We start from the raw sequence: 26,115 nt of genomic DNA on the forward strand, positions 1-26,115 counted from the left end.
TTGTGTGATGAATAGTGAATGTATGATCAGAAAATAGAATAAACTGTCTTTAGTTTTAAGTTTGGGCTACAGTTTATGGAGTAGGTAACAGTTAATCATTGTTTATTAAGTACATAATCCTTAATTGAAAACATAACCATATAGCAGCAGCTTTCATCTTATGTCACAAAAATAACTGTGGTGTATCCTCTAAATTTGATTTGTCTAATACCTTGAAGGAAGGCAGAATAGCATAGACAAGAACTTGAGTTCTTGAGCCGGACTTGATCTGCTCCTTGCTAGATGATTAGCCTTAGATTGGTTGCTTGGCCATTTGCTGACCCAGAGATTTTGAAAAAGTTACCAACTGCTCAGTTTCATCATCTGTAAAATGAAGTTAAAAGAAATTCTACTTCATAGGTTGTTGTGCAGGTTAGAAAGGAAGGATGAATCTAAACCTAACTGAATTTCTGTTAACCAGAGGGTACAAGTGTTTACAATAAAACTGACCTGGGCAAGAATTGATTTTGAAACTGATTTTGAAAGTTGCAGATGTGTCTTCTACTACTGAGTTATATTTATCTCCGGTGGCTTCATACAAAATAAAATTAGAAGAAAACAATATATATTTTTAAAAAAGCACCAAAAATCTGTGTGATTTAATTTAGTTAATAATAATTAAAAGGGGCAGTCTTTTTGGATTTTCTGAGTTGCATGATAAAAGCAAATAATTTTTGAAGTAGTAATTCATACCACCCTGCTTCTGAATCTCTTGGGGTCTCTTAGCTAGCTGGATATGTCCAATAATTTTTTATTAGACATCACTAAGCTTTAAGTCAGCATTTCAAAGAATTAAAAGCACAAAACTCAAAAAATAGAAGCGATAGGTTCAAAAGAACCTATTGTGTGTGAGTAATGTAAACAGCCTTTTGATGAGAAAACAGATTTTCAGTAGCCAATACTTTGAGTAGGTCCCTGCTTTGGAAACATATCTGCAATTAACTTGTAATTTTTTTTCTATGGTGACTTACAAAACTTTTCTTTTATTGAAGCTAAATTAGTTCCTCCATCCCTTTCGTGCAAGATCAGACATTTTAGGCATCTCAAGGGTCATTGTGGTTTTGCAGTGTTTAAGATGATTTTTTTCATTAAATTGGATTTTTAAAATTATTGGATCTTTATGATTCTTTATAATATGTTCAGTATACACTGTAAACTTATCAAGTGTGTATACGGTCAGTAGTCTATATATACACAGTCTATATATACCTATATATACACACACATATATACATATATACACACACATATATATACTGCCAAAATACCAATGAAACACTAAAGAGCCAGAAATTAACTTTATTTAAGCTGAACACTTAACACTATGTGAAAGATATGTTATACTCTACTAGAATGTGAAGATAAAGACTCTATTTCTGAAACTTAAGGAGCAATCTAGTAGGGAATATAAATATAAATGCACAGCATGATATGAAATGACATAAGAAATGACAATTTAAAAAGTAAATACTGTTAACAATGAAATATATGAGGAGTAAGTACTTTCCACTGTGGAATCAGGAGAGGTATCAAGAAGAGGCAGCATTTCAACGTTGACTTGAAGGTGACTGGTATTTCAATAGTTGGTCATATAGAGAATAGGCACTTAGAATAAAATGTGTTCTATTTTAATTGCTTCCCAGACACCCATCTTTAATCATCATCATAAACAATTGCTCATATTTATTTTGTCTTATACTAAGCCACATGATTCTGAGAGTTTTACAATATTAACTAATTTCATCCTCACAAAAATCCCATGAGTGAAGTAATAGCTCATTTTATAGGTGAGGAAAGGAACTCAGAAAGATCAGGTCAGTTTTGTAGGTCAGATAACTAAAAAATGGCATAGCTGGAATTTGAACTCAGGCATTTGAACTACAGAGCTCATATTTTAAATATCAGTGCCCATCTGTGTTTATTTAGGCTGAGATGACTTAATTGAGATATGGAGGTTGAACCAGAGCCAATAGATACCTTTTAAAATTGAGCTTGTGTGTCATCTATAATGATGTGATACACACATTTTAATTGAATGAATGAAGTAATGTAAAATGAGAAGACAGAGGGATCAGCTTAAGAAATTACATTTATAGGGGAGAGAGGGAGAGAGAAAAAAAACAGCTTCCAAAAATGGACATTTTGTGCTTTGTATTCATGTGTAGATCTAGAAAATGAACCTAAGAAATTTTTTTAAATTTCCTTTTTTCCCTATATTTCTTCACTTTTCATTTATTTATAAATTCATTAGTGTTTACTCTTTGATAAAACATTACTGTTTCAAATTGTCTTGCATGATTCACAGAACAGTTTTATCAGTAGGCAAAACAGATACCCTCTTTTTTAAGAAAAGGCTAAATGACTTGCCCAGGATCACACAACTAAGCGTGACTGATTTGAATTTACATCTTCAGATTTATTATGTATCTTGATCTTTCATGCATCTCACCATTTAGCTGAAGTCAGCATTTCAAAAATCAATGCCTTACTAATTTCTAAATCTGTTAGTTATTTCTCCTGTCTCTGTAACTCTTCCAACATTCATTACCATTGTTTTTTTCCTTATAGAATACCTATCCAGACCTTTTCCTTAGGAAGTATTATGTTCTACTTTTAGAAAATAGTAAGAAAATCACTGTTTTATCACCCAGACATAACTATTTTACATGTTTATTTCCTTCTGTGTGTATCTTTAATACAGTTGATATTATGTATCACAATAGTTGATATGATATTACATCCAAAATATTATTTTTGCTTCATGTCTCATCAAAATTCTCCCTTTAAGCAAAGGGGGAAATATTTGTTGTGATGTCAATAATTTGAAAATTTCAGGGCCGGGCGCGGTGGCTCAAGCCTGTAATCCCAGCACTTTGGGAGGCCGAGGCAGGCGGATCACAAGGTCAGGAGATCGAGACCATCCTGGCAGTGAAACCCCGTCTCTATTAAAAATACAAAAAATTAGCCGGGCGAGGTGGTGGCGGGCGCCTGTAGTCCCAGCTACTCAGGGAGGCTGAGGCAGGAGAATGGCGGGAAACCGGGAGGCGGAGCTTGCAGTGAGCCGAGATCGCGCCACTGCACTCCAGCCTGGGCAACAGAGCGTGAGACTCCGTCTCAAAAAAAAAAAAAAAAAAAAAAAAAAAAAAAAAAGAAAATTTCAGACAACAAATTACAATGGCATGCCAAAATGGTTGTATCATCCTTTTATACCTATTAGTGCAACAGGACTGCCACAACTCACATGTAGAAGTTTCACTTCTAGAGTCATGTAGTTGAGGGTTTGAAAGACCTTATGACTTAGCCCTTTCCAGAAATAAGCAGGTATGTTAACAGCTCACATGCTTCAGTTTACTGCTGGGATAAATAGCACAAACAATCTCTGTATACTTTTCCTGCATATTCACCAAATGGTAATATTTTACCACATTTGCTTACCATTGTACACACTCTCACACACACACACACACACACACACACACACGCCCTTATTATATGTTGCATTGTATGTAAGCATACATTATATATAGTGTATGTATGTGGTGTGCATATATGTATGAATATATGTGTATTTATGTGTATGTGTGTATCCTTTCTTTAATATATTGTCTGATGCTTCCTCGTGATTAGATCTGGCTTAATTTTTTTTTTTTTTTTTTTGAGATGGTGTCTCGCTCTGTTGCCCAGGCTGGAATGCAGTGGCGCGATCTCTGCTCACTGCCAGCTCTGCCTGGCCCGGCCTGGTGACTCATGCCTGTAATCCCAGCTCTTTGGGAGGCGGAGGCGGGTGGATCACGAGGTCAGGAGACTGAGACCATCCTGGCTAACACCGTGAAACCCCGTCTCTACTAAAAAAATACAAAAATAGGCCGGGCGCGGTGGCTCAAGCCTGTAATCCCAGAGATCCGGCCACTGCACTCCAGCCTGGGCTACAGAGCGAGACTCCGTCTCAAAAAAAAAAAACAAAAAAAACACAAAAAAAACAAAAATATTAGCCGGACGTGGTGGCTGATGCCTGTAGTTCTAGCTACTCAGGAGGCTGAGGCAGGATCTGGATTAATTTTTAACAGGAATGTCACAGCAGTGATTCTGTGTTTTTCTCAGTACAGCTTCTCTGCAGACTAATGGTCATATTTATTTATTAAAAATTACCTGATAAAGTCAATTTTGATCATTAGTTTTAATTGGTGTTTTGGTAGGTTTTCCACTGTCATTATGTCCCCATTTGTAATTAATTAGATACCTTCTGGAGGAACGTTTTACCAGTATGTATATAGTTATTAAAAGAAAATCTCCAGACTTGTCTACCTATTCCTTTACTGAAAGTTCATTTACATAGCTTTTTATTAGAGAGGGAAGGAACTGATGTGATGGAATGCAGGGGTGTGGAAGAGTTAGGATACCAGGTAAAGTATCAGAAAAGATGTAGTAATTAATATTGTTTTCCAAGAGTTTTATGAATTTAAATAACATTTAATTACGTATATATAATCATATATATTTATATTACATGCGAATATATGATGTGTCCACATATAACACAGAATGCGTAATATGTAAATACATGTATATGTACATGCATGTGTACACATACACATACGCATGTTTATGTAGCTGCATGCCTTGATATATATGCATGGTATACGTATCGTATATATAGTATACATATATACACATATATAATGTATATATGTACACACACCATATTTGCTTAAAGTTTGAAACAGACAAAATACAATTAACTTTAGTCAGATATGCTTGTGTGGTGGGAAAACTATAAAGAAAGAAGAGGTGTAATGGAAAACACAAAAGTCAAGCAGTTGCCCTTAGGCAGGGAGAAGGGCAGGACTGATGATTCACAGGGAACACAAGAAGTGGAAAAGAGCTTTTAAGCTGGCAGATTTCTTTTTGACTGTTTATTTTATATGTCTTAAACTAGACATATGTCCTAAGCTAGACATATGTCTTTTATACTATTCTTTTATATTATTCTTTATATTATTCACTATTCACAGTTAAACAGGATTGACCTTAAGATTTTAGCTGTTAAAGAAATACACTTGGTTACTTTAGTGTTTCTTAAATACACATAGAATAGAAGCAGCAGTTTGTAGGAAGTTTCACTTGTCTGTCTTTTCTATTGGAGTTAGTCTATTCTAACTTAATTCTCTAGAATAACAGCACCATGATGTATCATAGAACTCATATTTTATAAAACAATCAGTGTCAGCATTGTGCCAAATACCTTTCTAATAAGAAATTTGTATATAAAAAGACTTGAATACTTCATTCGTATGATGTATATGTACCTATATACATATACTCATACATATATACACACACACAGCAATAGTGTCTTTTCTTAATTAGCCAAGAAGCACTGCATTAATATATGTCCATAAACATACTTACTAAAACAAAAACACATATAGTACCATTTCAGAAGTTATAAATTACTTTTTATAACCTCTGTTCAGTAAGATTTGCAGTCATAAATTAATTTTGTTTTTGGAGACGTTTTCTTGCTCTGTCACACAGGCTGGAGTGCGGTGGCACAATCATGGTTCACTGCAGCCTTGACTTCCTGGGCTCAAGCAATCTACCCCTCTCAGGCTCATGAGTAGTTGGGGAACTACAGGCACACATCGCCATGCCTAGCCAATTTTTAAAAAAACTCTGTAGGGATCAAGTCTCCCTGTGGTTGTCCAGGCTGGTCTCGAACTCCTGAACTCAAGTGATTCTCCTGCCTCAGCCTCCGAAAGTGCTGGGATTACAGTCATGAGCCACCATGCCCAGCCTACTGAATTTTTTTTTTAAAAATTGGGAATATCTTACTTGTGATTATTCTTTTTTTCTCTACTGTCATTTAAAAATTTTTCTCCGATTCTATTTCACTTCAAAATGTTATTCCAAATTTGTAATTTTTCCCTTTTATGAAATTATTCTTAGTTAAAAAATTTTTGGAAAATCTGTTTAATGACTGGGATTTTTATATACTCGTATTTCCTTTTTATTAACTGTGATTTGTAAATATTACACTTAGATTTAGAAAATTTTAGTTCAGGCGATGGGTGTGGTGACGCATACCTGTAATCCCAGTAATGTGGGAGGCTCAGACAGGAGGATTGCTTGAGCCCAAGAGTTCAAGACCAGCCTGGTCAACATAGACGTTGTCTCTACAATAAATAAATAAATGATTTTTAAAAATAAAATTTTAGTTCATACACATAGAATGTTCCCTTCCTACATTCAGTATACATATAATCTGTTCAAGTAATGAAAAACATATTTTAATTTCATAAATAAAAATTCCTAAAGCTTCGTCTGACTCAATGTAATTGGCATGTACATGGTGATATATCCAAATGAATATTGCCATTTATTCTAGCCATAGACCCTTACTGTAGACATTTATACATGATGGTATAATTAATATCTTACTTCACTTTCTTAATTTCACCAATATATGATGAAATCAGTATTAATCAACGTAATGAAATTTATGGATTTTAGTTTTCATGTTGAATACATTGGAAAATAATGTTGATAACACTAATTATCTTTTTTTAATAAATTGCAGCAAAACACTTACTATTTTGGAGTTTAAAGTATGTCATCATGGCAAAGTTTCGGAGAAGGACTTGCATCATTTTGGCACTTTTTATTCTATTTATTTTCTCTCTGATGATGGGTTTAAAAATGCTGAGACCAAATACAGCTACTTTTGGAGCTCCTTTTGGACTTGACCTTCTTCCAGAACTTCATCAACGAACTATTCATTTGGGAAAAAGTTTTGATTTCCGAAAGAGTGACAGAATCAACAGTGAAACAAATACCAAGAATTTAAAAAGTGTTGAAATCACTATGAAACCTTCCAAAGCCCCTGAACTTAACTTGGAAGAACTACCACCTCTGAATAATTATCTACATGTATTTTATTACAGTTGGTATGGAAATCCACAATTCGATGGTAAATATATACATTGGAATCATCCAGTGTTGGAGCACTGGGACCCTAGAATAGCCAAGAATTATCCACAAGGGAGACACAACCCTCCAGATGACATTGGCTCCAGCTTTTATCCTGAATTGGGAAGTTACAGTTCTCGGGATCCTTCTGTTATAGAAACTCACATGAGACAAATGCGCTCAGCTTCAATTGGTAATTATTCTGTATATATATATGTGTGTTTGTGTCTGCATATAGGCATATAAATAATTTTTTGTGTAACTTTAAATTACTAGTCAATTTTCACATTATTATTAATTATATTGTTAAGCTCATACCTCCAAATTAAACTGTATATGTGATTTTAAACATCCAGGAAACCACCTTTTAACACTGCCCTTAGTGTATATTGTTTAATTTTTAAATTTTGGAGCATTTCTGGATATATTGTTGATTTCTAATTTAATTCACTTTCTCAATTTTATTAAATTATGATTTTCATAAAATACAATGAATTTCCCACTTTAAGTTTACAGCTTATTGGTATTACTCAAAAGTATATACCTGTTTGAATACCACCCCAATCAAGAGGTAAAATATTTCTATAGCCCGAAACGTTTCATCATAATTCCTTTATGCAGGCCCACCTTCTCCCCTACCGCTGAAAACTGTATACATATCAGCTGGATCTAATTTCTATCAGATCTGATTTCTATCAGACCTGATTTCTATCACTGGAAAATAGTTGTGAGTGTTCTATTACTTTGTGAAAATAGAATCATTCAGCATTTATATGTATGTCTTTTGCTCAGCACAATATTTTGAAATGTACTTAACTATATCAATAGCTTCATCATTTTTATTGACGAGAAATATTCTATTATTTGGTTTTGGCAAATTTGCTTTTATATTCACCTGTTCATAGGTGTTTGGGCTGTTTCAAATTTTAGGCATGTAGCACGTAATTCGGTCTTGCTTTTCTGTTTCTTAAAGTTATTCTGACAGTCTTTTCTTTCTTAATGTCTGTTTATTTCATTTATGTTTAATGTAATAATGACATGATTTTAAATCTGCCATTTTTCTGTTTATTTTCCATTTGTTCCACATGTCTGTGTTTCTTCCCTCTTTTTCTTCTCTTACATTACATATGCGTATTATTCTATTTTATATTTTCTTCTGGCTTATTTTATTCATTTGTTTTATTTATTTTATAATGGTACCTTTTTACAATACGCCCCTTTAACTTAACTGATTCTTATTGTTGTTCCCACCTCTTTTCACCTTTCTCTTCCATTTCCTTCTGGCACTCCAATTACATATATTTAGATAGAGTCATATTGTCTCACAGGTGAATTATAGAAAAAATATAACTTGGTGCCTGAAAATTCTTCAGTTTGTTCCATATGGTCTTTGTAAAACCTTCCAGTTTCAGTTTCATTTATCTTTTTAGTGCCCCTACCAGTAGAGCTAGAAGAAGAAATTGGGTATTCGTACATTTTTCTAGCTCTACATAAACGGATGAATTCACCATGGAGCTGATATGTATTTAGAGAAACACAAGAATCTTTGATGAACAAAACACTGTAGAATTCTATGAATCTATATCAGATATGTGCAAGATGAGTTGTTTTCCTTGTATGGACTTTTTTCAAGTATTTATAAAATTTAACTTTATAGTATACTTAGAGCTTTAGTTTCTATGTTCTATATGTATTATAACATAAAATAGGCTAGGTCAGTTAAGACAGCATTGACTTGTGTGTGGTCAATATGTATATGTGTGTGTCTGTCTCTATTTACTAATTTGCTTTTGGGAGGATAATCTTTTCAAATGATTTTTTTTCTATTTTTTACAAAAAAGTTGTATTACATTTAAGTCTTTTTTTTTTTTTTTTTTTTTTTGAGACGGAGTCTCGCTCTGTCACCCAGGCTGGAGTGCAGTGGCTGGATCTCAGCTCACTGCAAGCTCCACCTCCCGGGTTTACGTCATTCTCTTGCCTCAGCCTCCCGAGTAGCTGGGACTACAGGCGCCCGCCACCTCGCCCGGCTAGTTTTTTGTATTTTTTAGTAGAGACGGGGTTTCACCGTGTTAGCCAGGATAGTCTCGATCTCCTGACCCCGTGATCCGCCCATCTCGGCCTCCCAAAGTGCTGGGATTACAGGCTTGAGCCACCGCGCCTGGCCAATTATTATTTCAAGACTGTCTTGATATGGCTAAAAACTATGCTAGATTGACAGAGACAATGGTTGTTCTTTAAAGTTTTAATTTCCTTTGCAATTTGAATAGTGTACAATGAGGGTTTTTTCCCCTCCATTATAAATACAACTATTATGTTAATACATGTTTATAATACATAAACATATATAATATTTATAGTAAATATAAATTTTAGATGTAAATAATACATGTGTTACACTATGTTTGGTATAGTTTGTGATCAGGAAGAAAAGTTTCAATTAACATTTTTGTGCCTATCTCATATTTATAAAGACCATTTTCCCTGTATAGTATTTTACTATTGTATCATATATATGAACATTAATTATTTCTAAACATTGACAGTCATACAGTCATTTCGATTTTAAATGTTGACAGCTTCACTACTGATGTAAATATTTTACTTTTTGATGGATTTCCTCCTAGACAAAATAAAAAAAAAACTTGATAATAAAAGTGACATAATCAATTCGTAAATAAATAAATAATTTCTTAATGAGTTAAATATTGAATTATACTCATTGTTACCAGGCAGAAAAATTTGACTGTTGGAATACTGACTCAAAACCCTACTTTAATCCATGGAGCTGGCATGCTGACTCTGGCATTCTTGGAATCGAATAAGATAGTAAATGAAGGCGATTTAAATTGTTGTATGATTGACTGTGCTTTGACTACATATTTAACATTCATATTTTTCCTTTGATATAAATGGCCTTCTTTTTATCTTAAATTGAATTGATGTGTGAAATAATTATACTGTTATATCACAGAGTACAAGTTGGTTCATTTTCTGCTTTTACAATTAGAAGTGTGGTGTGCATAAATCCTGATGGCTCAACCCTTCATTGAAAAGAGTGATAAAATTAAAATGAACTATTAATGTTATGTTTAAAATCCAATTATTCTATATAATGTTTTAGATATATTACAATAGCCTATGATAGATTTGTATCCTTTTCAAGTCTTTTAAGTAAAATATTACGTATCATGGATACTATCCTCTTGTATTGCTATATTACAACTCTAAAAGTACCAGATGAATGCCTTCTTATTTTTATTCAGTTTACTAAAACCTTAGTAGATGAGTCAGAAAATGGCCCCCAAGATGTCCACATCCTAATTCCCACAATCTGTGAATATATTATTTTATGTGGCAAAAGGGAATTAGGGTTGCAGATGCAAAAGGTTGCTAATCATCTGAACTTGAGATGGCATTATCCTTCATTATTTGGGTACAGCTAATCTAGTCACATAAGTCCTTATATATAAAAGAAGAAGAGGGAAAAGAGAGTCAGAGGGATGCACTGAGAGACTTGATCCCCTGTTACTATCTTTGAAGATGGAACAAGAAGTTCATGAGCCAAGGAATGTGGTAGCCTCTACAAGCTTGAATGGCAAGGAAAGGGATTCTTTCCTAGAGCCTCCAGAAAGGAACGTCATCCAGTCCAATACCTAGCCTTATCTTGGCATATTAAGACCCATGTCAACACTCCTGACATGCAGAGCTGTAAGATAATAAATTTACATTGTTTTAAGCAACTAAATTTGTGAGAATGTGTTATGGCAAAATAGAGAACTACTACATTAGCAAAACATAATATACTCTATGACTTTAAAATTATCTTCTCCTTGTTTCAGTTTAGCACTAAATATTTATTGACTTTCCATGATGTTCCAAGCTTGTGCTAGATTCTAGGGACATAAAGATGAGCAAGTTACATTCCTCAGGTGTTCCTTTGTTTTCATCATTGTTGCTTTAAAAACAGTAGATGGATTTCAACATTAGAATATTTCCTGAAAGTATGACATACTTGTTTTAGTAAAGTTACAATTCTTGTTTCTGCATCTCCTGCCTTAAAAATTTTGTACATAAAAGTAGAAGTCACAATGAGATGAATTAGATGCATAAAGTTTAAATGTACATAATAATGTCTAATATGATGTCATAAATAATAACTATTTGCATTAAGTTTAAAATTTATATTTATAACTGTAGAGTGGTGATATTCCATAAAGCTTTCATATTGCTATAAATGCCCAACCTTTGGTTTCATTGATTTTCTCTGGAAAAGCATGTGTATTCTGCTGTTGTTGAATGAAATATGTTATAAGTGTGAGTTGGTTCAAGTTCTTCCTAGTATTACTCAGGTCTCTATCCTTGATTTTCTTTCTACTTGTTCTATTAATTACTAGTAAATGAATATTGAAGAGTCCAAGCAAATTTGTGAATATATCTATTTCTGTCTTCAGATCTGTCAGTTTTTCTTCATATGTTGTGAAGATCTTTTGTTAGGTGCATTAAACATTTAGGATTGTTACGATTTTTGGATAATTGAGTACTTTCTTACTCTGTAATATTCCCATTTATTTCTGGTAATATTATTTGTTCTGAAGGCTACTTTGACATTAATATAACTGTTTAGTTTTCCTTGATCAGTATTTGCTGGGTATATCTTTTTCCATTCTTTTATTTTAACTTATCTATGTCTTTATACTTAAAGTGGTTTTCTTGTACATCGCATATGGTTGGGTCCTCATTTTTTTGATAAAATATGAAAATTATATTTTTAAATGGGTGTCATTAGACTATTTGTACTTAATATGATTATTAATATGATTGGATTGATTAAATCTACCATCTTGTTAACAGCTTCATGTTTCATTCTGTTTCCTTTTTTTCTTTTTCATTTTCTTTTCCATTAATTGAACAATTTTTATGATTATATTTAGTCTATAGTATTTACTTATAGTATTTACTTATTATGTGTAACTTTTTTCTTTTTTGTCATTAACTCAGAATTTTCCAAATATATCTTTGTATAATCACAGTCTACTTGCAAATGATATATACTTCGTGTGTAATGTAAGATCTTCACCACTGATATTCCCTATGTTTCCCTCCCATACTTTGCTATTGGCATAATTCTATCACATAAGAAATGATATTTTACTATCGTTGCTGTAGACCAGAAGTTGGCAAGCATTTTCTGTAAAGGACTACCTAATAAATTTTTTTTGATTTTGTGAGTCCCTCACTCTCTCTCTTTGCAACCACTCAGCTCTATCTTTATAGTGTGAAAATGGTTATAAGCAATAGATAGACAAATATATAGATGAATTGGCCTGTAAAAGGCAAGATTTGGCTCATGGGTCATAGTTTGCTGATCACTCTTTTCAATAATCAGTTGTTTTCCATAGTTATTAAAAGTAAGAATGTTTTTTTACATTTATTCCATATTTTAATGTAGGTCCAAGTGTATGCCTAGTATCATATTGTTTCTCTCTTAAAAATTTCTTTTATCTTGTTTTACTGATCTCCTTGCAATGAATACTTTCAAATTTTGTTTGTAGCCTTTATTTTGAAAGATGTTTCATCAGCTGTGCAATTCTCAATGGGCAGGTTTTTGAGGATTGTTTGCTTTTGGAATTTTGAAAATTTACTCCATTTTTTTTTTTCTTCTTTTTCTTCTGTCTTTAATGGTTTCTGATGGGTAGCCTGCCGTAATTAAAAAAAATCTGTTTATATCCTCATTTTCTTGGATGAATATGTTTTGTTGTTGTTGTTTCCTGGCTGCATTTAATTTTTTTCTTTTTTTTCCTTTTTATATTTTGGTTTTTAGCAGTCTAAACATGGTATGGTTAGTTGTTACTCCTGTTGTTTTTTGGTATTTATCCTTCTTGGTGTTCTCTGAATTTTTTAATCTGTTGCTTTGTGTCTTTTATTAATTTTGGTAAATTCTTAGTGTTTATTATTATTTTTTGAGACGCAGTCCCACCCTGTCACCCAGGCTGGAGTGCAGTGGCGCGCAGCTCACTGTCACTGCAACCTCCGCCTCCTGAGTTCAAGCCATTCTTCTGCCTCACCCTCCCAAGAAGCTGGGGCTACAGACACGCTCCACCATGTGTAGCCAATTTTTGTACTTTTAGTAGAGACAAGGTTTCACCATGTTGGCCAGGATGGTGTCTATCTCCTGACCTCGTGATCCACGTGCCTCGGCCTCCCAAAGTGCTGGAATTACAGGCGTGAGCCACCATGTCCAGCCTGGTTATTTTTTCAAATAAACTGTCTACTTCTGGGTTTCCAATTACATGTATACTAGAACTTTGATATTTATCTCACAACTGTAAAATGCCTTGTTCTATTCTTTTCCCCAGTCTTTTTTCTCATTATGGTAATTTGGGTAAGGTAATTTCTTTTGACTTGCCTTGAAGTTTCCTGATTGTCTTCTCACGTCTGTTAATGAGCCTATTAAAGGCATTAATTCATCTTTTTAAATAGTTTTTCATTTCTGGCATTTCTGTTTTATTTGTTCTTATAGTTCCCATGTCTCTGCTGAAATTTCTTGCCAGATCTTGTGTGTTAGCTACTTTTCCCATTAGATCTTTTAAGTTAGTCATTACAGTAATTTTAAATTCTCTCTCTGATGATTCCAATATCTGTCTCATATGTGAGACTGGTTCTATTGATTGCTTTGTCTGTTGGCAGTGAATTGTTTTTCTTGCTTCTTTTCTGTACCTTGTAATATTTTGTTAAAAGTGTGTCACCCTGAGTAAGATAATGAAAATTGTGTTATGTCTAGAAATGAGCTTTCCTTTTTTTCTCTTAAAGCTTTAGTTTGAAAGAATGTTTGAGATGTTCAAAAAAGGCTCTAAGTTTCCTATGAACACATAACAAGTTTTCTGGGGCTCAGGGTATCCAAATTTATCATTATACTGTCTTCTTGTTATTAAATGTTATTTATAATCACTTTTTAGGTCTTTTACTGTGCGTGATGCATTGTCTCATTTGTGCTTTTTAAAACAGACCTTATCCTCCATTTTACAGATGTGGAAACTTAAGTAAAATAACTTACCTAAAGATACACATCTATCAAATAACAGAATAAGGACTCGATTCTCTAGGCCTATCTGATTTTTATACCCTATATTCTTAACTTATCTGATTTGAATACATCACTTTACTAACAACAACAAAAAAATTAACTATCAATTATATTGAAGGTCCTATAATAAATGACATGGAAGGATGACATAAGCAACATGACATGAGTTTTTGCATTTAGTTTGCTCGTATTTCAAGAATAGACTTCAAAGAGCATCCTAGAGTTTGCTAAACAATTAGGATGACAGAGATACCGAGTAGTAGATTTTACTTTTAAGTGATACTCAGTTGGCTTATTTTATAGACATTTCTCTGGTTACTATCAAGGATTCACTGCCATTGTAAATTCCCAGCACTCCTCAGAAGTAAGACAATCACTGGCGTGGTTCCCAGGCTAGTATTTATTCAGTGTCACAGTCCAAAAGACACTGTATAATGATTAATTGAACTGTGGATCACAGTATAGGGATAGAGTTAGATATCTGGAATCATAATTGATGGAATAAAGAAGCTGAAACATAACAACATTATAAGAGAGAAGAAAGAACATTCTTCCAAAGCCATAGAGTATACTTACAAAGAGGATAAAAGAGGAAGAGAAATTACTAGACCAAGAATGGGGTGGTTAATTAGAAGAATCAGAATAATATGGCAGTGCTGTCCAGTAGAATTTTCTGTGATGATGAAAATGTTCTCTATCTGTGCTGCCTAAAACAGTAGATATATACTCATATGTGGCTGTTGAACACTTGAAATGTAGCTAGTTGAGTGTGCAAGAAAACTTAATTCTTTTAAATTTTAATGTATATGGTAGATAATGGGTATTATTTTGGACAGCATAGGACTAGAATGTAATCAAGCTTGAGGAAGAGAGTAAAGAAGTGGTGGAATGGAGATAATAGTCTTAAAACGGATAAGATTGGCTGGGCGCAGTGGCTCACGGCTGTAATCCCAACACTTTGGGAGGCCGAGGCGGGAGGATCACAAGATCAGGAGGATCACGAGATCAGAAGATCGAGACCATCCTAGCCAACATGGTGAAACCCCATCTCTACTAAAAATACAAAAATTAGCCTTGTGTGGCGGTGGGCACCTGTAATCCCAGAGGAGGGATTCTATCTGTGATCGATAGAATGAGGCAGGAGAATCACTTGAACCTGGGAGGCGGAGGTTGCAGTGAGCCGGGATTGCGCCATTGCACTCCAGCCTGGCAACAGAGCAAGATTCCGTCTCAAAAAAAAAAAAAAAAGATGCTAAAGCTCATGTGTGTGTACATGTGTATGTGTGTGCTAGGAGAGGGGTATAGTTGAAGAGGGAGGGAAAAATGTGAGGAAAAAAACAGAGAACATTGTAGTTTAAGGAACCAATATTTATCGAATACTGTAGTCTAGTTAATGGAATTCTATGTGTGTACTTAAAATATATCCTGAAAGGTAGGAATTATCTGTGTTTTGATGGTGAGGCCACAGAAGCAAGAAGTTAACTTGCCCTTAGTTCATGTAGCTGATGAGTGGTGAGATACTTGAATACATGTTCAAAGCCCATGCATATTCTCAAACTGCCCTGCCTCTCACAAAAAGAAATCAGAATAGTAGATGAATTAGGAAAAGGACAAAAGTCACAATTTTTCAAGGTAAGTGCTTTTTGTCTTTTCTCTTTTAAACTATGAAGGTAATTTTTAGAAGTGTGTGTAATGGCAATATCTGAAGTTGTTGCATGTTGTTGCTGTTGTCTTGATTCTGCTGATTCTTGTGCATGGTGTTTTATTCTTTGTGTTCTTAATTATCTTTGATTGTATACTATTTATTGTTCTTTTAAAAAAACTTTTTGTAAGTAATTTGAGGCCCAGGAAGAAGATGCCTTCCTCCAGAAAGGATTTTCTTTTGCTTCTGCCTGGTGACTGTTTAGAATACCATGTCTGGGTTACCTTAAATTAGGTCTAAAGCTAGAGGACTGTACAAGCACTGTGAACCTGCAGTTTAATTCACTGTTAAGTTGGTTTACTTCTACCAATTTTGCTTGGGGCAAACAGACCTCGTTGCTCACTTATCTTTCTGGTTTCACATTTTCCCTTCAATTTGGCCAGGAAATTTCTTACTCTCTTCAGCTCTTTGACTCTAAGACATTTTCTCCCCATGGTTTATATAATAATAATGGTTATTTTCATGGAGAGTACTTGGTCTACTATTAGACCAACTGTTATTTTAAACTAGTCCACTCAGGAATCTTGTTTTGTTTTTACTTTTATGGAAGAATGCTTTGCTTATAATTTTCAGATTCATGGCATAATCTTTCTGTTGTTTAATGTTTATTTTTTTTCTCTTTTATTTTTTGCATAAAATAATTTTTTGGTAGGTTGCATGTTTAGAAAACTTTTGTTGTCATTCTTATTTTCATTGGTGATACTCTTCTTACAAGCTGGGCTAGTAATCTTACAAGATTATAAGTGATTGCTTATAAAATGTTGTATTAATTGTCTCCAGACACTTTTCTCACCAGCATTCCTCTCTAGGATATGCCTTCCTCTGGCTAGCCAGTTTCCCTCAAGCCTCATATGTTACAGGTTATTTTTTCTATCTTTTATTCTAGTTGCCATTCTTATTTTCAGAGTGGATAGGGGACATAAGGATTATTTTTCCATTAACTTTGATTTGTTGTCCTAATGGGACTTACTTATTTGTACATGGCATGGCTAGCACAAAACTTAGGTCTTAAAATTTATTTCTCTGGCAGTTTCTTACCTTCAATTTCTTAATTTCCTCATGCTTCTCTTTTGGTACTATTGTTATTTACTTCCCTGCCTTAAAGAGTCTGTTGATTTATCTAGAAATTTGTGCCATCTTTCTGATGACTGTCCATTTCTTTGTATATATAATGAGGCTTTGAATTAATTGATCTTAAATATTCTGTCTCCGGTTAGTGATTTCCATGTAATTTATGCTTCCAACACATAATTTATAAGTTCAGAAATAAGTAGGCAGGCACTACAGAGAGGAAGAGTAATTATTTTACTATGTTAAAATTTTCTGTTAAAAGGTATTGATCTACACAAAAACAGCATATATATGTTTATGGCAGTTTTATTCATAATTGCCAAAAATTGGAAACAACCAAGATGTCCTTCATTAGGTGAATGTATAAACATACATACAATGACTTATTGTGCAGCAGTAAAAAGAAATGAGCTATCAAGTTATGAAAAGATATGAAGGAACCTAAAAATTCAAGTTGCTAAATGAATGAAGCCAGTTCTAAAAAGCTACATACTTTATGATTCCAACTATATGACCTTCTGGAAAAGGCAAAATTATAGGCAGCAAAAAGCTTAGTTATTGCCAGGGGTGAGGGGGAGAGGGAACAGGGATGAATCAGTATAGCGCGGGAGGTTTATGGAGCTGGTAAAACTAGTTTGTCAGCTACTGTAATGGAGGACATATGGTATAATAGATTTGTCAAAACCTGTTGAACTGTACAACACAAAATGTGAACACTGATGTAAACTATGGACTTCAGTTAATGAAAATCTTTCAATATTGGGTCATCAATTGTAGCAAATGTTCCACACCAATGAAAGATGTTAATAATAGGAAAAACCATGTGGAGGGTAGGGGCAGGTAGGAGGAAGAGTATATGAGAACTCCATACTTTCTTTGCTATTTTTATGTAAACCTAAAACTCTAAAAGGTAAAGTCTGTTCACTTTTACAAAAGCATATTAATGCCTGATAAAGAGGTCATAAATATTGACAAAGTGATCAAATAACCATATGTATTCTGAAGGAACTTAACAAAACCACCTCGTGGAAATATGTTCTTTTATTGCCAACTGTTTGGTACTTACTATGCCTTTTTAAGAATATCTGCATCATGTTCTTGTCTTTTCCCTTTCTTTTCGGTCTTTTCTATTAGGTGTACTAGCCCTCTCTTGGTACCCACCTGATGTAAATGATGAAAATGGAGAACCTACTGATAACTTGGTACCCACTATTTTGGATAAAGCTCATAAATATAACCTGAAGGTATTTTATTTTCAAGCTATACATAAGTTAATTCTTTTGGACAAGAGGATAGTAATAACAATTTTTGAAATAGTCATTTTAATTAAAAATGATAATGACTTAGAATCTCTTAAATACTCTATTTCATAAAGAAAATTTATATAATAGGAATTTCAATCTTATCTAAATTATATTTTAGAGATTCTTTACTATGTTTCTAATCATGTTTTATATTTATTTATATTATATATATATATTTATATTTATATATTTATAATAGGCCTACATTCAATCCTGGCTCAGCCACTTTGTAGCTTTATAATATGACTTGTCTCAGTTTCTTCATCTCTAAAATGGAAATAGCAACAAAACCTTCCTTACACACAGAGTGGTTATAAAGATTATATGAGATAATTCATGTAAAACATAGATTCCTGTCTGGCACAGAGTAAGCATTAAGTAAAAAAACGTAGTGCTTATTTAAATTATTTAAAGAAGGTAAAATATGATTATCTTAACAGATACTGAAAATTTTAGGAAAGAAAAATTCATGTTAATAAAGTCCTTAGTAACCAAAGTTCTTTAGCTTGATAACGGGTGTCTCTTAGTAGCATATTTTAAACACTGTATCTGATGGAGAAAAAGTAGTGTCATGCTCAACCAAGATCAATACAAGATTACAATATTATTTAGTGCTGTTATGGAGACTCTAAACAAGCAGTTCGACTAAAAAATGCAAAAAGAAGAAATAGTTCTAAATAAAATATGGTTTTTTTCTTTGCAAATGACAAATACTTACAAAACCCCTGAAAACTGCCAAAAAACTATGAAAAATAATGAATTCAGTAAGGTGCCTGGAATGAAAACATGTACATTTCAGTAAGATTCCTCTATTACAGAACAAAATGGGAAAGTGTGCATTGAAAATAACATCAAATGTATATGCAAAGAAATCTTTAACATTTTATCAAAAGATATGGAAGACCTGCATAAATGACTTCCCATGACTTTGATGAGAAGATTCAAATTGCAGAAATAGCCATTCTCACATTTTTCTTTCTTTTAATAACTTTTGTAAACTTAATGCAATCCCAATTAGAAATTCTGATGAGATTTTAAACACAGAATTTAACAAACTAATTTCAAAGTTTATAAATATGTTGGAATCAAGTAAGACTTAAAGTTTTTAATGAGGGGAAAAATTTGTCTTCTCAGATAATATATACTATAAATTGATAGAAATTAAAGAATATAACATTAGCCTCAGTTTGGAGAAAGAGATGGATGCAGAATCTTGACACTTAATATGGAAATCTATTATGTAATTCAAAAAATCATTAAAAATCAGTTATAAAAAGAATATTCATGATCTTGCCCTCAGGAAACTGCTTTATTTTATTTTATTTTATTTTATTTTATTTTTTTATTTTTGGTATTATCTTCTCTGTTCTGTGTCCTTGGACATTTTTGTTTCATATCAGGTAACTCTTATTCTCTGCTTGCTCATGTTTCTTAGAGTTTTTCCTTCTTGTTCAATGTATTGTGTTTGAAAATCTTAATGAAAATGTCAGGTTGAGCACAGTGGCTCACACCTGTAATCACAGCACTTTGGGATGCCAAGGTAGGCGGATCTCTTGATGCCAGGAGTTCAAGACCAGCCTGGCCAACATGTTGAAACCCCATCTCTACTAAAATACAAAAAGTAGCTGGGCATGGTGGTGCACACCTGTAGTCCCAGCTACTACTCAGGAGGCTGAGGCACGAGAATTGCTTGAACCTGGGAGGCAGAGATTGCAGTGAGCTGAGATTGGTGCCACTGCACTCCAGCCTGTACGACAGAGTGAGAGTCTATCTCAAAAAAAGGATTTAGGGTCTTTTAACTAGAGACCACTTACCATTATCCTGAGTTCTCAGATTGCAACCACTCTTAAAATTTGCTGAACAGTTTTATTTGCTCTGTAACTTCTTGCAGTTATATTCTAATGGAAGACAATCTGGTTTGTCCATTAGTGGTAATTGGGCCCTGTAAGATATGTTATGGACCACTGTGGAAATATTTCATTTCAAATAAAAATATGAAGCATTAATTTTGTCTTAATTTTCCTTTTGCAGCCTAGAGATTGAGTAGTTATTGGAGAATAGAAATGGAACTCTAGGGAGAAAGAGCTAAATAGGCAAGCATTTTTTTATTCCTGTCCATAAAGCTGCTGCTTCTTTCTAATTTACTATCCTGAAACTGTTAAGACAGCATCTCTCAAATTAGCTGTCTAGCAAGAGCTGTCATCTGCTGTGTCCCTTGGTGCCTTTCAGTGAGTTCTTATTGACATTTGAAATCTGCAAATAGGCAAGCCTCCAGGTTCTGGCACCCAGGCGGAAGTTGGGTAAGTGATTGATTTATCTTCCACAAAACAAGTCCAAGAGCTGCTCCTCTGGCCCGACCCTGCCAAAATCCTGGAAGATGGGAACTCAAGAAACTGGCTATTTTAGTACTTTCAGGAAATTTTTAAAGAGAAAATGAAATTGTTATGATATATGAAGATTGGTCGGCTTTTTCTCCTGTTTAAAGCATCTGTGTAGAGAAGGAGAGTGTGGCAAAGAGCTCGACCACTGATTGCCTATTTAATGTTGCCAACATACTTGATCTCTCTGTGCTACAGATTTTATATCTAATGATCAGAGAAACTTGGAACGCAATAGACTGATGTTTTCCAAAATTTTCAGAACAGTTTCTTGGCCTCATGTCTGGTGAGGAACTATGTATAGACAAAGAATAGACCTGTAATCATGAGGCTGGAGCTTGTTCCAACTGAGTAGCTCTGGAATCTTATATTAGTTCCTTGATCTTCTTGGCTTATCCCCTTCATTTGTACAATGACAATGAAACCATAAGATGGTTTTATTTATTAGATTTGTTTATGATTTCTGTTGTTGTGGAACGGACATTTTTCCCAATTCAATAAAATGCAGTAAATCCTGTTTTTTTAAAGAATGGAAAACTTTCCCTTTTCTTGCTAATATAAGGAAATTTTAATGTTTAATGAATGACAATACCTTACTAGAATTATTTAATGTGCTAAGGCAATCCGATAGAAAAGATTAATGATGTTGTAGATTGCGTGCTGACAAATTGTAGCCTCCAGTGCACATAACTGACCACGTCTAAAACCTTAAGTGTAAAATGCATTCATTAGTAACATCTCTTTTTTTTGGCTAATCTTCAAAGCATGGAAATACTGTGCCCTTTTTTCACCATTTTGATTAATATTAATTAGCTTACCCCCCACCCCCAAAAAACCCTTCCATGTATCAATTTTATTTTTAAAATATTCTAATGGTTTTAATGTTTTAATTCTCCTTTTTTATTGATATCTTTCTCTAGTTTTTTTTTTTTTTTTTACTCTTTCTACTTTTTGAGGTAAAAATAATTTTTATTTTTATTCTTTTTTGTTTAGGGATGGAGAATTTTTAGGGAATGAATTCATCTCACAGTTAAGCTTTTGTTATAGTTCATTCATTTTGATTATATAATGTTTTTACTAATATTAGTCATTAAATATTTTGTAATTGTAATTTTGATTTGTTAACTTCAACCAAGAGTTATTTTAAGTAAGTGCCTTTTAAATTATAAACAAACATGCAAGAAAAGGACATGATTGGCGCTTTATTTAGTTTTCATTATCTTTAGCAAATGTGACTAGGTTTTTTTTTTGAAAGTGTAAGTAAGTGAAAGTAAAATTTAAATCTTGATTTTTCAAAGCGATTTAGTTTCTGTTCTTTTAAAGTATACTTGTCTGCATGTTTTGCTAGAGCAAAGGCTGTTGCACTTATAACCGTCATTGGTAGGCTGGTTTTGCAGACAGTATAAAAATCAGGGCTGGATTCCTTCCTCTATAAGCTCTCTGTCCTGCACCATTAAGAACAATGGAACAGTTTTTTGAGTGAGACATGATAGAGATGTTTGGTAGATACTGTCATTGTTTAGCAAATATTCTGGTTTTCCTTCCCCTCCATGCAGAGTAAGTATACTTCCTGCCCTGTTGTTGGGTCTGGCCTTATGGCTTGCTTTGGCTGATGAGATGTGAGAAAAGATAATGTATACTATGCGCTTACATGATTATACTCCTATTCTCTTTTATGAGAAAAGCATGCCCCCTTCTGTCTAGGGCTCAGAATGACAGACACATGAGCTGATTTGAACCAGCCTGGAGCAGAGCCATCATAAGCTAATTCATAGATTTTATGTTCAAAAAGCAAATGTTTGTCTTTTAGAGCCACTGAGATTGTGGGGTTGTTACATGGCATTATTTAATCAAAACTTGACTGAATTAAATCATTCCTCTAAGTAAAGAAAAATTGGGCAGATTCAGTGATTTTTTTTTTTGCTCAGGATTATAGGGGAAAAAACCAACTCAGCCCTGGTGATCTTCTTGCATTTTAATAAATTTAGTATGTTATTTTAAAGTAGCGTATTTTCTTTCTACTTTATGCAGAAATCACATTTCTTATACTAGGTTTATCAACATCCATTATTTCTTTGCGTATGGCTCTAGAGTCATTTTATCTGCTTTTCAGGCTTATGCCGATTACCACCATGTGATACATGCATATAAGTATGTGTGTGATTCTTTTTTAAATGATTTTCACCTGCATTTGAAACATGTTATATTAGTCATGGCCTCTCCTTTTTCATTTTCCTTGTTAAATGAATATTGTGAATTCGTGGCAAAAACTTTGGGAATCTTACCTAAATTCAGTATAAATGGTAGATTTTTTTTTTTTTTTTTTTTTGAGACGGAGTCTTGCTCTGTCAAGAGTTTAACTGCAAGCTTCCCGTTTTTTTTGCCTCAGCCTGCAAATGGGACATTAGTCCACCTTAAGTTTTTGTATTTTTTATGCATGCATTCATTCATTTAGTGCCTGCTACGTGTCAGATGGTAGTTTAAGAGTTTAACCCAAATCATTAGTCCATTTATGCTGCATTCATTCATTTACAATTGCAGATGCATGAAATATTACGAAAGGATAAAGTATTATCTCTGTCCCTAAAATGCCTTGTAATCTACTGGAGGTCAGACACAAAGACAAGTAAATTTCAGGAAGAGGAAAGAAGTATGAGATATTATGGCACCACCTAGGAGTAGGAAGACCTACCTCATTTTTGTTGTGTCAGGGGATAGGGGAGTGTGCAGGGGTGAAGGTAGGGAATGGAGTTGGAGAAGGGGAAAAATACCAGATTTTCATTTAAGAAAGTTCGTTTTGTTTATTAAAATTTATTAAAGTTATTAAAATGCAGGAAAAAAAGACAGGAAAGGTCAAAATTAAAAACATGAAATGAGGGAATGTTTATGTTCTTATTCTCTAAAGATGGACTCTAAAGATTTTATATATAGAATTCTATTATTTTAAAATTGAACTAATAGATTTTTCCAAATGGAATAGAGAGATGGAGACTAGATCACATCATTAATTAAAATTGCAAAGTAATTTTATTATAATTAAGACATTAGAAATACATGAGGGAAAATTTTAAATGTTTTATATTTACCAATAATAGCTTTTTGCATTTACTGCAAATATATTGATCTGTGCTTTTCAAAAATAGCATGCTATTTGTTGTTTGCAACTGTAAAAGCAAATTCATTTTGATATAGGATATTTCAAGTTAGATATTGCTTAAATATGGTGTCCTTTATGTATAACATGGAAATTTAGAAAACACAGTGATGTATCTGAAGGAAGAATTACCCAAGGAAACATTATATAATAGTATGAAAATACCTACACACTTGGTAATTTGCTTTCAACTGAATTTAAAAACAAATACCAAAGTTACTGAGAAATCTAACTGCCCTAGCAGTTACTACCCTGGCAATACTAACAATAAGGTGCAAAAATGAATTTGACTTAGTTTTTTACGACAAAAACTTATTTTTGTAATATTACTGTAATTTATTTAAAGTAGAAAATTATATTTTTATTAAATATTATTTAACTTTAAAATTGATTATATGAAAACAAATAGCATTGATTAATGTAAAATACATTTTGCTTTAATTGGGTAATTGAAAACAGAGGAGTTTCATATTGCAATAGAAGTCTCTAGTTCCATAAATACCTCATAGAGCCTGAAACCTGAAATTAAAACAGTAAATTTATTAGAGTACCATAAAGATTTTTAATTGATGTTGGTAAGTCAGTAAAACTAGGAATAAAAGTGAAAATCCTCATTCTTTGTTTTATGAATCTGAAATAGATTGTCGTCTAAGAGAAGTATCTTCTGTATTTTTTACTTTACTAGTTAGAAGTGGCATACAGAATGGTTTTACTAGCCATAATTTGTCTGTCTTGATTTATGTATAGCCAACTTTAAGTTAAAAAATTTTAGTCTGTGCACAGTATTTTAAAAATACTTGGCCGGGCGCAGTGGCTCATGCTTGTATTCCCAGCACTTTGGGAGGCCGAGGCGGGCGGATCACAAGGTGAGGAGATCGAGACCATCCTAGCTAACATGGTGAAACCCATCTCTACTAAAAATACAAAAAATTAGCTGGGCGTGGTGGCGGGCGCATGCAGTCCCAGCTACTGGCCAGACTGAGGCAGAGGCAGGAGAACGGCGTGAACCCGGGAGGCAGAGCTTGCAGTGAGCCGAGATCGCCCCCCTGCACTCCAGCCTGGGCAACAGAGTGAGACTCCATCTCAAAAAAAAAAAAAAAATTATAATTACTGCTCTCTATATGTTTACATATTTATAATGTGTGTGTGTATCTATGTGTGTGTGTGTGTGTGTGTGTGTGTGTGTGTGTGTGTGTGTGTGTATGGGATATCCAAACCTAGGCATTATGAAAATTATTGTCCTTTATGACACTAGTGGATATTATTTTTAAGCGATTTCATTATAAATTCTTTAATAGAAGTAAATGTATATTATTTTGTAAAATGCTGTTTTAATGGTATGGAAGGATTTAGATGTAAATAAATTTGCTAATGACTTCCATTTAAATTTAAGCTTAATGGTCACATGCCTGTAAAGAATCCAGATTTTTCTATTTTTTTGGTCGTTTTCCTAAAAGAAACATATATCTGAATATAGAGTATTTCCTATATATCTTATATGGATATAAATATGTAAGAAACATATTTTTATAAGGAGTAAACATAAAAAGGAGCCTTGCATAGTGGTTAAGCATTCGAACTCGGAATTCAGATCATCAGTATTACCTCCAACAAACTGGGTGACTTGGAACAACTTACTGAACATTTCTTAAGGTTCTGTCTATCTTTGATTACCTTACTAAGAAAACAAATACCTTAGGGATTTGTGAAGATTAACCAAGATAATAAGTATAAAATGTTTAGCATGTTATTTAGCAGTAAATTTTATTGGTAAAAATTCTCTGGTAGTTTCTGTGTTCGATAAATATTAATCTTAAATTAAGGTGATTTAATCAGTTACTTTATTAAATATATGAAATATACTTCAGTTTAACATTATAGATAATTTATCCCCTAACTGATTTTTTTGTTTGTTTTAGGTTACTTTTCACATAGAACCATATAGCAATAGAGATGATCAAAACATGTACCAAAATATCAAGTATATTATAGACAAGTGAGTTTCTTCAGTATTTATAAATATTGTTATATTATCCAGTGATAATTATTGTTTTAAGAATAGTACATTAAATTATATTTGAGATTTGAATGATTTATGATTATTCCATTTTTAATAAAATAAAATTAAATTGTTATTTAATTTTATTAAAGGAACATTGCTGAAGTTCCTTACAATTCACTTTCTTTTTGGCAGATTGCTGTTTTTACTGTGTTACAGGTTTATAGACTATGATTTCTGTAATTTTGATATTTTAAATTGACATTGTTTTCTAAACCTTCGGAATATAGCTTTATCTTTTTAAAAAGAAGGTTCAGATTATTAAAAGTGAAGTATTTCTTTTAACGCAGTAGACCCAGAGCTGATATTGTCATTTATATCTAGCCTGATCAAAAAGAATTTATTAATGCAGTTTTCA

The 26,115-nt window shown here is 33.2% G+C and overlaps 1 protein-coding gene across 2 annotated transcripts in view; it reads left to right on the forward strand.

Annotated features, from left to right (window-relative positions):
• Positions 1-26,115, forward strand: part of MANEA (mannosidase endo-alpha) — a 31,565-nt gene that overhangs the window by 1,215 nt on the left and 4,235 nt on the right. The window contains exons 2-4 of one of the 2 annotated variants that reach the window (XM_050786220.1): positions 6,617-7,198; positions 17,997-18,106; positions 25,618-25,694. In XM_050786220.1, coding sequence (XP_050642177.1) covers positions 6,655-7,198; positions 17,997-18,106; positions 25,618-25,694 — 731 coding nt within the window. In that variant the 5' untranslated portion in view covers positions 6,617-6,654. The remainder of the gene's footprint in view (positions 1-6,616; positions 7,199-17,996; positions 18,107-25,617; positions 25,695-26,115) is intronic. The other variant, XM_050786221.1, reaches the window with a different exon arrangement.

The sequence above is a fragment of the Macaca thibetana genome, chromosome 4, assembly GCF_024542745.1.
Source record: "Macaca thibetana thibetana isolate TM-01 chromosome 4, ASM2454274v1, whole genome shotgun sequence".
NCBI lineage: Eukaryota > Metazoa > Chordata > Mammalia > Primates > Cercopithecidae > Macaca > Macaca thibetana.